Source organism: Mus pahari, chromosome X (assembly GCF_900095145.1).
Source record: "Mus pahari chromosome X, PAHARI_EIJ_v1.1, whole genome shotgun sequence".
NCBI lineage: Eukaryota > Metazoa > Chordata > Mammalia > Rodentia > Muridae > Mus > Mus pahari.
In genome coordinates, this window is record NC_034613.1 from 118,328,409 (window position 1) to 118,346,163 (window position 17,755).

The following is a 17,755-nucleotide window of genomic DNA, read 5'->3' on the forward strand; positions in this document are numbered from 1 at the left end:
TCTGTCCCAGAAGTTAGGTTGCTTCTGTCTGTCCTGAAGCTGTGTAGCTTCTGCGGTCCACACTCTTGCCAGCGCAGACTGGAGCCCAGAAGCTGCTTCACATCTCCAGGCCGCCCTCTAACCGGCAGTGGACCAGAGCAAAGATGGTTCTCCTTCAGGCTCAGGCCAGGAGACTGCTCCCGGGCGGACACCCCTCCTTGGGCAGGAAAGGTGCCGAATGACTGTAGCTATCTATTATCTCTGAGTCTCACTACTCTTTCCATCCCTCTTTCTCAAAGATCCCCAAGCCTTGGGAGATGTTGTACTATCTATGTTCTATTTAGGACTGAGCATTCTGTAGTCTCTTATTCTCAGAAATCTGACCAGTTTTGCAACTGTGTTAGTCACCATCTACTGCAAATAGAAGTTTCTTAGATGAGAGTGGAGAGATGCATTGATCTATGGGTATATATCAGCATATCACTGGGAGTCAGTTTATGTCCATTTAGGAGTATAATAGTCAGTTTTGCTAGGGCCTATGCCTACCTAGCCATAGTTTCTTAACCTGATAATGGGAATCATTTTGTGGAGCCGGGCTTGAATTTATCAAAAAGTGTTTGGAAGCTGGCTGTAGGGGTATGCATATTTAATCAGGAGGCAAAGGCAGAGGTAGATGGGTTTCTGTGAATTGAAGTCTACCCTGACCTACATCACAAGTTCTCGGCCAGACAGGACTAGAAAGAGTGGCACTGTCTCAAAACACCACCACCAACACCGAAAAGAAACTGGCTTCTTTTTCCCATTATTTTCATGCTGTTATTGTAGCAATGGGCATGTCTCATCTGGCTTGCTCTCCCTTCCTCCATCCTTGTGGCCCTTTCCTTCTGGTTCCTCTATTTTCATGTCACATGTATTCTCTCACCTCTTCCCTTCTTTGCCTCTCCCTTAAAATCTTCCCCACTTCTCACTGACCTTTTATAGCTTTATAACCTTGCCTGTCTTTCTCTCTAAAATCTGCTAACTGTGTGTAAAAGCAAAAAAATTACTTGTCTTTCCGAGTCTGGCTTATTTCATTTAATTTAATATTTTGTATTTCCGTCCATTTTCCTACACATTTTATTTTTTCACTCTTTTTTCCATTCATTAGTTAATGGAAATGGGAGTTGATCCCTTTTCCTAGTTATCAAAAGTAGAACAGTTAACATAAACACGCAAGTGCCTTGGTGAAAGAATATAGTGTCCTTTGAATGTATGCCTAGAATGGTATAGCTCAGTGATGACATTTGTGTTTTAGTGGTGACTAGTCTCCATTCTGGTTCAAGCTGGCCACAAGTTTATATGTTAAGGAGGAGCCCTAGATTTCCCCTTGTCTGCTCAACCAGCATTTGTTGCCCTTTGTGTGGTTAATGATTGCCATTCTGAGTAGGATGAAGTTGTATTTCAAAGTAGTTTTCATTTTAATTTCTTGTAAGTCTAAGTCTTCTGTAGTTTGTCTCTTCACTGTATTGATAATTTCTTTTGTCGTGCAGAATATTTTTAATCTCATGCACTTCCATTTGTCAATTCTTTGAGTTAGTGCTTGCGTTTCTGGAGTCCTTCGTAGAAAGTATTAATCCTGGGATTCGACAGAAAAACCACCTCCACCATTTTGGGCCAAATTTGAAGCAACCTTTAAGTGGACTTTGGTTATGGACAATTCCCCAGAATTTCCCACACGAGAATGTGCTCGAGCCAAATGTTGCTGAGGCTTATAAAGACAAACCTATAGGCCAATGTACTAGTCCATGAGGCTTTGTTATTTCTCAGAACTACAATTCCCAGCATTCCTGGAAGTTACCTAGTTCCCAGGCAGGTGGGGCTTACAGGTTAATTTTGGTCCTTACAAAAGTTCTTTATTGCTTACACTCATTTCCTGCCTGTCGAATCCTAGAAGGCTGACATCTTCTCTTCATTTCATTCTGTCTGTATTTCCTGTAGTACTCTAGGCTAGCAACCCTTCTGTTTTGATGGCTAATTGGTTCTCTGGCCTAATCTGTTTTAATTTTTTATTTTATTACATTTATTTATGTATGCTGTGTGCATACATATGTGTGGAGGTCAGAAGAGAACCTTCAAGAGTTGTTGGTCCCCTTCCACCCTGTGGATCTTAGGGATTTAACTCAAGTCATCAGTCTTGTTGACAATCATGTTTATATGCTGAGCTGTGGGTGTTCTGTGTAATGCAGAGTGATCAATCCCAGAAAAGAGGGACACTGCTGGAAGAGTTTAGTGTCCCTAAACTGGCAGCTCCCTAGAAGCCTTTTTCATTGTTACACAAAAGGCACATTTACTGAGTCAATTTCCTCTGCTCCTTATCTGATCTAAGGGTTGTCTGGAAAGACCTATCACCTAAGCAATTTTCAGTCTTAGGAGACTTCCTGGTTTGCCAGGCAAGTCTTGAGACTAAGTTATGCAAAGGCTCACAGATAACAATCACTGACCAAAAAAAAAAAAAAAAGCTACTTCAAAAGCCAGACACAACAGCTAAAATTCTGCTACACTGAGCCACAGTCCAGCCACATATTAATTTTAGTTAGTGGATAAAATAATGGACTTAATTATGATGTCTTTATTCATGTATATAATTATGTTCACTCATATTCATCCTCCAAATCCTGACTCTCTCTTGTCCTCTTCACAAGTTTCTCTCTTTATCAGATAGTCTAATCTACTTTCTGCTCTAATGTCCTGTGTGTGTGTGTGTGCATATAAATCTATTACATATGAAAGAAAACTTGAAATGTATCTTTCTTTCTCCACTGTGCTCTCTCATTCACATCTCTCTACTTCTCTTAATCCACTCCCATCCTCCAAATAGTCCTTCTATACAGACACACACACACACACACACACACACACACACACACATTCCTTATTTAAGAAAAAATATGTTTTGTCTTTGTCGGGATTATTTTGTTGATCATGGTAATCTCCAAGTCATAATTTCAATCTTGTGTATGTATGTATGTGGTGTGTGTGTGTGTGTGTGTGTGTTCTATATAGATGCATTTCCTTGTGTGTGAATATGCATATGGAGACTTGGGTATTCAGGAGCTATCTACCTTGCTTCTTGGACCTGGTCTCTTATTGGCCTAGAGCTTGCCAAGTAGGCTAGGTGGGCTCTCCAGTCAATGCAAGAGGCCTGCGTGTCTCTTCCTCTCCCACACTGTGATTACTAGTGCATGACCCTGTACTAGGCTTTGTAGGTGGATTCTGGGCTACAACTCCAATCCACATGCTTGTATGGAAGACACTTAACCAACAAAGGTGAGCCACACAGCTATTCTTTATATCAGTCACATTTCAGAGCAAATGGTTCTCCAGCAACACCTTTGGTGATTTGTCCAAAAAAAAAAAAAAACTTCTAATATTTTATATTTGGAAGTTGATCGTTTCCCAAATATTTGCATTTTGGGGTCCTTTTTGCTTGACAATTCCCCCTCTGGTAACATCATTCTTTGCATATTATATTGTGAATAGCAAAGAGAATCGAGGTGGTCCATATTTGGTTAGACACACCCTCCAGATAAATATCTAGGTTTTCCATTTATAAGGTCAACTTTCTATGCACAGAATATAGTATGACAAAGCCACTTGAGTCTGCATAAAAGAAACACTTTCTCAAAAACACACTTTTCATTTCTGTCTGAAACTTTAGCAGAAGTGCCTGCCATGTTCCTATTTCTAGCCATGGTTGGTTCATAACAATGTGCTGTCTAAAATGATAAGGATTTTCTAAAGCTCTCTTCCCATGCTGAGATCTCATGAGATTTTCCTTTAAAATTTAGATTTCAACAAACATTATCTTCATGGAATTCTAGACTTTTTTATTGCATATTTCAAGACTGATATTCAATTTAATATATAATTTCAAAGACATTTCTACAGTTTTAATTTTTATAATGTAATTACACCATTTTCTCCTTTATAATTCTCAAGACCTTTCTGTAGCCTTTTTTCTGTAATAGTTGGTAGCTATGTATCATAAGAATATCCTACATCCCAATACCAAACTATGCCTAGCATGTTAGGACTCTTACATGAATGTTATATGCTCTTACTGGCTCACTTAAATGATAGAAATAAAAACATTTTTCTTTTTATTTATTTTTTTCTCATATTACATTGAAATTACAGTTTCCCTTGCCCCCTCTTCCCCCACACCGTTCTTGCCCACCTCCCCTCTCCCTGAGTTCTACTCCATCTCACTTTCCTTCACAAAAGGGCAGGCCTCCCAAGGATATCAACCAAACATGGCGTATCAAATTGTATTAAGACTAGGAATGTCCCTCATATTAAGGCTGAAAGCAAAACCCAATAGGAGCAAAAGATCCAGAGACAGCCCCTTGCTTCCACTCTTAGGAGTCCCACAAGAAGACCAAGCTACACAACTATAACATATATGCAGAGGACCTATATCAGTCCCATTTAGGCTCTCTGGTTGTTGGTTTAGTCTCTGTGAGCCCCTATGAGTTGATTCTGTGTCTTTTCTTGTGTCCTTGACCTCTCTGGGTCCTACAGTCCTTGCTCCCCTTCCTCTACAGGATTCCCCAAGCTCCACCTAATGTTAGGCTGTGGGTCTCTGCCTCTGTTTCCATCAGTTGTTGGATGAAGTCTCTTTGATGACCATTATGCTAGGTTCTAGTCTACAAGTATAGCAGAGGATCATTAGGAATCCTTTCACTGACATTTTGGTTTGGTTTGGTTTGGTTTTTGCCAGTCCTATTTACTTCTGTCCTAGGTCCCTGGGCTATCCAACCTCTGGTTCCTGGCCTTCCAAGCAGTATAGGACATGAGTCCCCTCTTGGGACGTGGGTCTCAAGTTAGACCAGTCATTGGTTGGCCACCCCCACAAGTTCTGTACTACCTTTACTCCAGCACACCTTGCATGCGGGACAAATTGTAGGCCGAAGGTTTTGTAACAGAATTGCTTTCCAAATCCCTCCACTGAAAGTCTTGCCTGTTTACAGGAGATGGATGGTTCAGGCTCCATAACCCCCATTATTAGTAGTCTTAGCTAGGGTCACTCTTGCAGATTTCTAGGAATTTCCATTGTAGTGCTTCTATCTCACCCCCAAATGCCCACAAATACCAGTTGTCACTTCAAGTACTCAGTATCCTATCTCCCCACAACCTGATCCTCTTCCTGTCCCTCACCTATCCCTAGTCCACCTACAATATCTGTTTTATTTCCCCTTCCCAGGGAAATTCATGTATTCTTCAGCTTGAGCCCTCCTTGTTACTTAACCTCTCTGGGTTTTTGGATATAGCATAATTATCCTTTACTTTACAAGCTAATATTCACTTATAAGTGAACACATACCATGTTTGTCTTTCTGTTTCTGGGTTACTTTACTTGAATTTTTTTTTCCAGTTCTCTCCATTTGCCAGTAAGTTTCATGATGTCAGTTTTTGACAGCTGAGTAATACTCCATTGTATAAATGTACCACATTGTCTTTAGCCATTCTTCCATTGAGGGACATTTAGATTGTTTCCAGTTTGGGGCTATTAATGAATAAAGCTGCTGTGTACATGTTTGAGCAAATGTCCTTGTGGTAGGATGAAGCATCTTTTGTGTATATGCCCAGGAGTGGTATAGCTGGGTCTTGAGGTAGAACTAATTCCAATTTTGTAAGAAATAGCCAAATTAGTTTCCATAGTGGTTGTACCAGTTTGCATTCTCACCAGCTGCAGAGGAGTGTCCCTCCTTCTCCAAATCCTCGCCAGCGTCTGCTGTCACCTGAGTTTTTAATCTTAGACATTCTGACTGGTGTGAGGTGGAATCTCAGGGTTGTTTTGATTTGCATTTCCCTGATGATTAAGGATGTTGAACACTTATCTAAGTATTTCTCAGCCATTTGAGATTCCTCTGTTCTGTTTAGATCTATACCCATTTTTAGTTTAGTTTGTTTATGTCTAGTTTCTTGAGTTCTTTACATGTTTTAGAAATTAACCCATTGTCAGATGTGGGGTTGGTGAAAAATCTTCCCCCAAACTGCAGGATGACATTTTGTCCTATTGACGGTGTATTTTGCCTTACAGAATCTTTTTAGTATCATCAAGTCCCATTTATTAATTGTAGAACTCAGCACCTGAGTTATTGGTGTTCTGTTCTGTAACTTGTCTCCTGTGCCAATAAATTCAAAGCTTTTCCCCACTTTCTCTTCTACTAGGTTCAGTGTATCTGGTTTTATTTTGAGATCTTTGATTCACTTGGACTTGAGTTTTGTGAAGGGTGATTGATATGGATCTATTTGCATTCTTCTACATACTGACATCCAGTTAGACCAGAAACATTTGTTGAAAATGTTTTCTTTTTCCCATTGTATATTTCTGGCTTCTTTATTAAAAATCAGATGTGCATAGATGTGTGGGTTTACATCTGGGTCTTCAATCCCATATTGTGTAGATTTTATTATGGTAGCTCTGTAGTAGAGCTTGAAATCAGGGATATTGAACTTCTTTTATAGTACAGGATTGTAAAACCATTTTCAAGTCAACATTTTTATAAGTATATACAATACATGCCCTGAAGGAATTAAAAATAAATGTATTTTAACTATTTTAGTTATTTAGGTTTCTCTTAAAGTTTTTTCTTAATCATTTGTAGAAATAAGATATTTCACTAATTTAAGTTTAATACCATGTAAAATATCTTACTAAAATTGTATAGTCAAATGCTATTTCCATTGTTCATGATACTCATTTATAGTTCATTAATAACTACCTGTAAGAATTAAGAACATGATAAAATCAAAGAAATTTATTGATGAAATAAAGTAAACAACATAATGTACTATTGTATGATTTATAATCACATTATTTCCCTTTTCTTTTCTTTAAATCCTCTTATATACCAATTTTTCTCTTTTAAATTCAAGGCCTCTTCTTTTCATTAATTGTTGTTACATATATATATGTGTGTATATACATATATATTCCTAAATACATCAACACAATCTGCTCAGTCTGTACAAAGTTATTGTGTTCTTGTTTGTAGGGATGACCCTTGGCTCTTAGATAACCAATTGGTATGCTTTTCCTTGGGTGAGGTAGGGGTCTATTTCTCCTATTCTCAGCATTCCTTAGTTGCCTGTGGGATGCCTTGTGTATACTTCCTCTCTCAGGGTGTCCAGACTCTGCTGCACACCAGGCTGGAAGGATGAAGCAGAGCTGGGAACGGTAACAGGTGGGGTATACAGGATCCTCGTCCCCCTGGGAGTGCAGGGGGACAGGGTGTTCCAGCTCTTTTAGGTGGCACTCAGTGAAACAACATTCTTAGATGCTCTTCAGTGAAACAGCTTGTATGTATACACATTATTTGGGGTAGACAAGGGCTATGTATGAACCCTGGAGAGTTGGAAGGAATTTACAGGGTGGATGTAAATCATTGGCTAGGGTTTAAAGTCCTGAGAATGCTTCATTTGCATAGAGAGGCATTCCAGGAACCTCAGGTACTTGCTGGACAGGTTCTTATCTGGAAAGAGGAAGTTGAACCTGTAGTTTTGCCAAGGACTATGTGACCTTCGTCAGGTACAGGGTGTTGAGGATGGGCTCCCCAGATAAGGTCAGGGAGAGAAAAGGAAGCCTTGCTGGAAAAGGGAGTCCACCATTTTGAGCTGATCTCAGTGGAGCTATCTGGACCTGGTAAACCGTGACCATAAACAATAGCGTTTCCCCACAGTTCTTTTTGAAGGGTTAAGGTTTCATGGGCTTTCTCTTGTCCACTTTAGCATGTTTATTGTTGTCCTTGTTCTTCTCACATCTGAATAGTTATGATGGTGAGACATTATGTGTGTAATTTGTGACATTGCTAGGAGATACAATCTCACAGCAAGCTCCTTGATCCTCTGGATCTTACAGTTTTTTAGCCCCTCTTCTGAAATGATCCCTGAGCCTTAGATACAGGGGTGTTTTGTATATATAGTCATTGGGCTTCACAACTGTAGATTTTTATAGGTTGTGGTTTTCTATAAAGGTCTCCATATGACCCATAGGGAAGTTTCCTTGATGATGCGTATGGACTACACTGATATGTGGGTATAAGCACAGATATTTAGAATGCAGTTAGGGATCATTTTGGTTTAGTAAAAGTGCTAGTTGTAGGCTCTCCTCCAAGACCCATGACTTCAGTGGCCCTCAGTAGTTGGTTAAGTTTCCAGTACCAGGCATGGTTTCCCTCTAGTCAAGGAGGTCTTAAATCCAATTAGAGAGCTGTTGGTTACTGCCAAGGTTTTCAAGCCACTATTGCACCATTGGCATCATCCTGCCATGGTAGACATGGTTGTGGTTCATAAGCATTATAGCTGGGTAGGAATGCTGGTTACCTCTCTCCTTTGGCAGCTTGCATGGGGCCTTCTGGTAGGTACTATGAAAGCTAGTCCTTAGGGAGGAGACTTTCAGGTCGTCTAGGCCCCAGATAAGGCACCAACAATAGATCAAACAGATTTTCAATGAGGTGTTTCTTGATGAGCCAATGAGTTAAATTAGGGTTTCTTACAGGAAGGAGAAGGGGGGCATCGAGTTCCTTGGAGCAAGTTTGATCTTTCCTGTCAAGCTATCTAATTTCTTCTTGTTATCTCTTCTTTGCAGAGGACTACTTAACAAACCACAACCAACAGTGTCCAACCAACAATCCACATGTCTCTTGGGGCCCTAGCATTTTTATATCTTCTGAAAAGTCCACAGAATTCCAAATGTAACACAATTGCAGAAACTATCTGCAGCTGGTGAAAATTATGTCTCTGCTGAGAGCATGAGACAAAGCATAGTCACCTGCTCCAGACAGTCTGAATCAGCTCCATATCCCATACCTGGGATTAAAACAAAAACATATTCCTGTAATATTTTTGTGCTTTTTCAAAGACACCAAAATTCTCACTCCACTCCTCTCCTCCCAGGCAACTTCCTATACTTCCTCAGTTAGAGCTGTAGACTTATAAACACCACTCTTTCAACCCCACCCTGTCCAGGACTGAACATTAAAAGACCCCAAAGAAGTAATTATGTTTATTGAGAGTTCAAGAGAACAATGGTCAGTTATACCTGAAGGATAGCATTCCCCAGTACTCCACCCATTCCTCAGTATTTTACATTCCTTTTTAATACATTTTAATTCAAATATAATTACATCATTCCCCCCTTACCTTCCTGTAGTCTCTCTCCTTCCAATCCTTCCCATACTCCAGTACTCTCATATAGATAGCCCCTTTTCTTTGATCATTATTTTTAAATGTATGTATGCACAGATATATAAACAAAGCTTGCTGAGACTCTTATGTTTGTGGGTTTATGCTTTCAGGACTGGCCACTTTGTACTGGGCACCAACTATGAGAATGCTTCCCTGATAGAGACTAAAATTCTTACTCTCTCAGTAGTCATTTGTTGCCTCTAGTATTTTGTATGGAGCATATGAAATTTTTTCCCTTCCACAGGAACATGTCCTTTGATATTGCCATTGTTCTGATCTTGTCCATACATTTTTTTTTTAAGAAAGACTACTTCGCAGCAGAGTTTCTGATATTCTGGTTTTCATGATATTCTGGTTTTCATTTTTTCATCCCCTCTTCCAAAATGTTCCTTCAACTGTAAGTGCAGGAGCTGTGATAATCATGTATCCATTGGTACAGGGCTCCCCAAGGTCTGTCAATTTCTGCATTGTGTCCAGGTGTGGTTTTCTGTGATAGTCTGTCTCTGTTTGCTACCAGAACATTTCAACAGTCAAAGGTAGCTCTCAAAAGATAGCAGGTTCAAAGTCCCCTTATCTGGAGCTAGGCCTGTGGGTGTAGAGATGTCTACAGGTGGGAACAGTGGGAGGGGAAGTGACAGGAGATTAGACTGATTACCCAGCAAAGGGATATCAGGAACAAAGAGGGTTAGTGGGCTATGGTCTAGAACTAGGCTTAGGTGTTTGTTGATAGTTGGTGGGTGTGGAGAAGGGATGGGACTTCTCTGGCAAAGGTGGTTTACAAATGAAGAAGTTTCAGGGCTACAGATCTGGAAATGGACTTGTAAGTTTACAGATGACATTGGGTTGGGGAAAGGGCAAAGAAAAGGAATTATGTAGCTTACCCAGGAAAAGTTGCTGACAAACAAAGAGGGTTCTAGGGCCATCTTCTCTATCTTTCATTCCTTTAATCCCTCAACTGTTGTCAAAACCTTGACGGGAACAATATCGAGCTGAACATTCAGCAACCACTTCTCAGCACTGTGACCAATCTGAATCTTTATAATAAGTGCTAGCTGCTTCAAAAAGAAGCTTCCCTGGCCACAGGTCATAGCAGTATAATAAATGTTGAGAGAACAACAGTATACTAAGAAAAAAACAATAACTGTAGCTTCCCTATGATCTCCTTAGCCATGGGATTTTGACTACCTTTATAATACTAAATTCAAATTCTTTTGTTGGGCGTGAGCCACATCTAATCAGAAAACAGTCATGTCACTACTGCACTAGTGGGCACCTTACCTGGCATGCTAGTGATATAACATGCAGAGTCCACAACCATTTAGGAATGTTATTGGCTGTCCCTCCCCAACAGCCTGTAGTGCTATGAAAACTGGCCAACAGGTAGGAAATTTCCAGCTCCATTCAAGCTTAATTTCTTCATGCTCTACAACCAAAGCCTGTGGTGTCTTCAGTTAAAAGTCTAACAGATGGACAGTCAACATCAATGTCAGTAGCCTATAGTGTTTTAGGTACCTTCTGAATCCTCCCTGGATAACAACTCACAGGGAAGTAGTCCATCCCCAATAATAGAAATGTCATCTAATAACCACATGGCTTCTGGGACCATCTTTTCCTGCCCATTCAGAGTACTTATGTTCACACTCTCCAACTGTGATTTCAACTCTTATACACACTGGGCATTTCAGGATTTTACTCATTCACTTTTTTTGTGTACCATCTGTACTTTTGCAAACCACAAAAGCTCTCACGAGTTTTAAAGGTTTCCATAGTGTCTGTGCCCTGTGTGAACTGATCTTCTATCCTTCCTCCTTCAGGGGTGCTTTCCTGTCTCTCAGATGTTTTTTGAAATCTACAGAAGTCTCCTTGGTTAGCATTACACCATCTATAAAAGGGTCTTGCAAAGCGTGAGCGCAGACAGTCTCTTTGCTCTGACTGTCCCAGAGTCAAGGCTTGGCTCTCACCTGCTCTTTCCTCCTTGCAGCTGCTGATCTCTAGGGCCAAGCTCCACCTGGCTGATGCCTTTTCCGTTGACCACATCTGCTACTGAGACAGCCTTGAGCTAAACAAAGAAATTCCCACTCGCAGCATCCTTTCTTATAGAAGAGAGTTGTGTATTGCCAATTCTGGGAGCGAAGTGCACTCCTGAAACAAGCTTGATCTTACTAACCCTCACTGCTTTCTCACTACACCTTCATTAACTTCTATTCAGGCTTAAACATTTTCTCAAGGCTCACAAGAATCAAATTTGGCTTTCTGTCTTATTTTTCTTTAGAAACTTGGGCTTCACTCACTTCTTGCCATATTTGCTTTTTGGGTGACCTAGGCAAACACTTTCTTAAGTGTCTTTGCTTAAGTCCTTTAAATTGCTTTAGCACTTTACAAACCTGATGTACATGCCAATCTAAGTCTATTAGTCTCTTCTGCCTCAAAGATTGTGTGCCGCCACAGAGTTCAGCAAAGCCATTAATGCTCTGTACCAGTCCCTAGGTCCCTGCTGCATCAGCCATTCCCTTCCTTGGCTGTTGTGTGAACAGTCCTATCTGGCTCAGTGAACCGAGCATCAAAGACTGCATGCCTGTGCATATATATTTCCTTCACTAGTGCTTGACATCCTATTGTCTTGAAGTTCCTGGTGTTCATAAGGATCTTAGCCAGTGATAACCAAGTGTCTCTAAGGGCTCTTTTAAGTCAGTCAATTGGAATGATTTTCCTCATTATATAGCCTTCATCTTATAGAAAGGAGTACAATTCTAAGTCAAACTATTCCATATTATAGTAGTTCATGTTATTATTTCAGGACATTTTTAAGGCTCCCTCCATATTCACCATATTTTCCCTTCCTCTGTGTCTTAGCTAGGGTTTCCATTACTGTGAGCAGACACCATGACCAAAGCAACTCTTATAAGGACAACTGTTAGTCGGGGCTGACTTACAGGTTCAGAGTTTCAGTCCATTATCATCAAGGCAGGAGCATGGCAGCATCCAGGCAGGCATGGTGCAGGAAGAGCTACATCTTTATCGAAAGAGCCGGGCGTGGTGGCGCACGCCTTTAATCCCAGCACTCAGGAGGCAGAGGCAGGCAGATTTCTGAGTTTGAGGCCAGCCTGGTCTACANAGTGAGTTCCANGACAGCCAGGGCTACACANAGAAACCCTGTCTCGAAAAACAAAACAAAACAAAACAAAAAAAAAACAAAGAAAGAAAGAAAGAAAGAAAGAAAGAAAGAAAGAAAGAAAGAAAGAAAGAAAGAAAGAAAGAAAGAAAGAAAGCCAAGAGAAGACTGTCTTCCAGGCAGCTAGAAAGAGGTTCTCAAACAGCAAACACCACCCCCACAATGACATACTTCTTATAACAGGCCACACCTACTCCAATTATGCTATACCTCTTAATAGTACCACTTCTTGGGCCAAGCATATTCAAACCACCACACTCTATATTACAGACTTGAGAGGTATCTTGTATCTATTTCACTTCGTCCTGCTTCATTTCTTCATTTCTCAGTTCTTCCCACAGAATCTAAGTTTGGGTATCCCAAGAAAGTCTATTTAAGAAAGATATAATTTATATCCTTTTCCTTATTCTCCAATAAGAAATTGCAAGCTAATGCCTCTATCCTTATTCTCACTCCCATTTCCTCCTCCAGCCTTTATTTTTTTCCTGCTAATTTAGTAGCTAGTGCAGAACATAGCATCCACATGTTTTTTTTTTTTTCTTTCTTGTTGTATTTCCTCCGTTACATAAGCAGAATCATTCTAGGCAGAAAACTGGAACTCAGTTACTTGTCTTATTGCCCAGAGCAAGGACCACACAACTGACACCACAGCTTGCTTAAGATTGTGTCCCATATATGCTACTGCTGTGTATTATAATATATTCTTCATCAACTATTTGAGGGACATCTCTATATTCACATGATAGATACCATTCATCAAGCCATCTTGTCATTCCATACCACAAAGAGGAAGACAGTCAATGTGGAATTCTCCAGGGACACCCTACCTTCAACACAGTAGCCTTGTTTAGCTATGCCAGGGGCAATGTAAGGGCTACTAAAGCAAGAAGGCACATCATTCTGTACTACACCAGGAAAGACAAGCAGACCTGGATTCCCTGCATAAATCTTCGACCCCCAGGCAGCTTAGCTTCAGTTGCATGTTTCATAGCCTACAACAGACACAATGCTACTTCTCCTCCAATATTCCTTTTTAATTCTGTTGTGACATGGATTAGGAGTGTGTGTTAGGTGAACTTTCTCTGGTAAGATGGACAACTCTTTCCAATGATTCTTCCCACACCTAGCTTGTTACACCAGTGGGTTTAATTGGGATGATTAATAGGGTTATGGGTAAGGAGTCATTTACTAGTACATAGGGAATATAGGAGCAACTAGACCACTGAAGAACCGCCCCTCCCCCCACTTCCTAGGAAATCTTCTGCCCACTCCCTTCATGAAGGAACATCAATGAGGCCAGTCTTCTTGTGCTATCTTTAGTAATCCCAGCTGTTGATAGTTCAAGAAGGCAATGGCCATGCCATGCACAGAGGACAGCATGAGACAACACTGTTTATTCTGGTACTATCTTGGCATGTAAAAGGAGAAGTTAGTCCTGAATAAAAATCAGGCTAGGATTCTATAGGAAATAACTGAGTTAGAGTTTGAAGAACAAAAGAAAGTTAATCAAACAGAAGAAAAGAGGCATAGAATTGTTCCTTGCTTAAAAAAAAATTAAATGCAGATCTGAAGTAGTATGGAACTAATTATAAAGTAAAGTTGTAGGTCAGGAAAGGTGGTTGTTTTACAGAACTGTTGAATAAAAAAAAAACAGGAGAATAAACAAGGTCATTGCACTTATTTTGAAATTCTCATACGATAATGACAATGTTTGCATCTGTAGTTGCTATATAATGAAGTTAAATGTTCTTTTTTTATACTAAAATTTAACAACTCCATTGGAGAGTTTTCAAGTACATTATGTATGCGTTTATTGGTAATTATGGTTATATTTAATGTATTACTTTAAGAAATGTATAAATTAAATTATTGAATTAAAATAAATTCTGAATAGACTCAATTAGTTTTTTCCCATCTAAGTCTCATTTTTTTATAATTTGTGGTTATCTTATTTTCTTATCATTTGCAGGGTTCCTGTTCCTCAGCCACATTCTTCTGCACAAATGAAAGGAAACCAACAGAACATACCAAGTATGTTCATTCCATTGTGTCTTGATATTTTAGTTATTATTTCTTACAAAAGTTGGTAGAATGCTGCTGCATACACATTAGTATTTGATTTCATTTTCCAGCATTGTGTTATAGCTCCCATAAGCAACAGATAAAGCTTTTCATATTGGTTTATGTCATCATTAAAAATATTGAAAAGTGAATGCAACTATAATAATTGCTGCCAGAGCCTGGGAATAGAAATATAAGCATGGAGACAGGATGCTTACAAGGTATCAGGGTACAATTAAGAGGACTTAATTATACTGTTCTATAACACATTAGGGCGAGTAGAGTTGACATTTGATTGTACAAACCTAGAAGATATTAGAAATGGATCCAAACACAAATGCTAAGTTTATGAGGCAATAGATGTTCCAGTTACCCTGCTTTCACCATTATACATTGTATATACATATGTAAGCATTTTATTGCACCCCATAAATGTGTATAATTGTATGTTTAACTCATTTTTTGTAATTAATTTATCTGAATAGCTACCAAGTATTGAAAAGGTAAAATGTGCTTTAAAGAGGGATTCACCATCAACATAGAGATGCTATTGGTTAGAAGGAATAGTTTAGCCCCATATACAAAGCAGAAAACACTGACAAGCAAAAAAGAAGGTTAAGGTTGATGCCTCCAGGAAGAAGGACAGATGTGTATGCAAGGGAACTGATCACAATCTCATCAGTCTTATGACTGTGACTATGTACTCTGTGCTCATGATCCTATCTGCTGCTGAGAACTATTCCTTCAACTAAAAGAAATGTGTATTTCTAAATATTTAGTACATTTTAAACCCAAAAGGGACGTTTCAAAGCACAGCAACTCCCAAAAGGAAGAAAAGTGTTCAAAGAGACATTTTTTGCCACATAAATTTGTATAGCATTATTCAGGTGCTCTTAAAATGTAGCCAGTGTGACTACAAAATGAAAGTAGTTTCTTCTGTCTTAAGAGTGACTTCCATTAACATTTCGATCTTAAAGGTTTCTCTTCAATTTTTTTCTACTGTCCATAAGAGTATTAGGTAAGGATCACTTGTATTAATAAATGACTAATGATAATGTTATTTAAGAGTGAAAGTAATTATAGAAATGTTCCTTTGGTAGCAGCAAATATGAGTTTTAGTTTTAGCAGAAGACTGTTTAAGTAGGTTCAATTTTAATTGGCAAGCAGAGTAGGTAAATCCAAGTAAGTCTTCTTTGGGATTTTTTGTTCATTTGTTCGTAATTGACCACGGAGGGTACTTTCAAGGGAGAGGAGATTGAATACAGTGTTCTAAGCAAGTGTAATTTCCTATCCAGTTGACTGGATTGAATTTAGGGCTGCTTTCTGAAGTGATTTCATAGTGTAATTTAGTACTGGTAAGATGCCATTAGAATTATTTGGTTTAAATGGAGTCTTTTTTCCATTAATTATTTATTCACTTTACATCCTGATCACAGCCCCCTTCTTCTCCTAGAGCCCCCTTTCTCCACACACACACACACACACACACACACACACACACACACACACACACACACACACCTTAAGTCACTGTCTTAAACCAAGGGATCATCTATCTAGATTAAATATTTTAACCCTTTACCTCCATCTTGGTTTTTGGTGTGAATTTTATTTCAGTTCTTCTCCCAGACAAAAGTGAAGCTAGCATTTTGTTTCTACTATCTTCTTAAATGTGACTTATCAGTAAATGGTGCCAAAGATTTTGGTACTGGTTTTATTGATAGCTACGTGATATGAAATGCCAGGTTTGGGTAGAGATGAATGAAGAATATGCTACTCATCTGCTCTCTCTCTCTCTCTCTCTCTCTCTCTCTCTCTCTCTCTCTCTCTCTGTGTGTGTGTGTGTGTGTGATGAATATGTACAGGTGCCTATGTGCTATGGAATGTGGAACTCAGAGCATAAATTTGAATGCCAGTTCTCAACTTCCACCTTAATAAAGCATCTCTCTTTGTCTGCTGATATGTACACCAGGCTATGTGGGTTCTGAATATCCAAGATTCTCCTGTTTCTGGCTCCTATATCCCTGTAGAACCACCAAATTACCTACTTTACTTGGTTCATAGAATTTGAACTCTTGTCTTCATATTTCTATGGGAAATATTTTACCCCATGACCAAAAGCAAGTTGGATAGAGAAGTGTTTATTTCCTTTTATAATTTGTAATCTATCATCCAGGGCAACTGGGGAAACAACTGGTGCAGAAGCTATAGAGAAATGCTGCTTAATGGCTTGGTCAGCCTGGCTTCTTTTGTTTGTTTGTTTGTTTGTTTGTTTGTTTTTCAAGACAGGGTTTTTCTGTATAGCCCTGGCTATCCTGGAACTCACTTGGTAGACCAGGCTGGCCTCAAACTCAGAAATCCGCCTGCCTCTGCCTCCCAAGTGCTGGGATTAAAGGTGTGCGCCACCACACCCGGCCAGCCTGGCTTCTTAAAGTACCCAGAACATCAGTTCAAGGGTGGCACTACCCAAGGTGATATAGGTCCTCCCACAACATCATCATTCAAGAAAAATGCCCTACAAACTTTCCTACAATCCAATCCTATGGAGGCATGTTCTCAAATAAGATGCCTTCTTCCCAGATGTCCCTAGTTTGTGTCAAGTTGACAAACACCACACACCACCAACAAAATCAATCTTTAAAAAGTACTTCCAAAGGCTGTTAGCATAGCTCAGTAATGGTTCTAGTTTGCTGTCTGTTGCTCTGATACGCGTTATAACCAAAAGAAACTTAGGGAGGAACAGAGAAATAGGTTTATGTTATCTTACACGTTATAATCCACCATGGAAGGAAGCCAGGGAAATAGCTCAAAATTGGGACCTGGAGGCAGGCATTAAAGCAAAGATGAGGAAGGAGTGCTGCTAACTGTCTTACTTCCTTGCTGCTATTCAGTACCTTTCCTGTAATGGCTCAAGCCACCTACCCAGGGATGATACCTGAGCCTTCCTAAATCAAGTAGTAAACAAGATGATGTCCCACAGACAGGCTTGAAGGCCAGTCTTGTCTCACCCTTTGGATTTTTCCACAACAAAATTAAGTTCAAACTATTAAACAAGTTTTGCAGCAATGACAAATGTAAGTTTAGAAATAGATAAGTCTGATTGATGAGTATATTGATACTGTGTTAGTCTTTGTTTACCCAGTTTTTTTTTTATTATTTTCTTTATTTACATTTCAAATGCTATCCCGAAAGTTTCCCATACCCCTCCCCCCGCCTCTGTTCCCCTACCCACCCACTCCCACTACTTGGCCCAGGCCTTGCCTTGTGCTAGGTCATATATAGTTTGGAAGACCAAGGATCCTCTATTCCCAC

At 39.6% G+C, this 17,755-nt stretch overlaps 1 protein-coding gene across 2 annotated transcripts in view; it reads left to right on the forward strand.

Moving 5' to 3' along the window:
- The window catches only part of Radx (RPA1 related single stranded DNA binding protein, X-linked), a 74,098-nt gene that overhangs the window by 34,299 nt on the left and 22,044 nt on the right, over positions 1 to 17,755 (forward strand). For both annotated transcript variants that reach the window (XM_021188523.2, XM_021188524.2), the window contains exon 11: positions 14,352 to 14,413. In XM_021188523.2, coding sequence (XP_021044182.1) covers positions 14,352 to 14,413 — 62 coding nt within the window. The remainder of the gene's footprint in view (positions 1 to 14,351; positions 14,414 to 17,755) is intronic.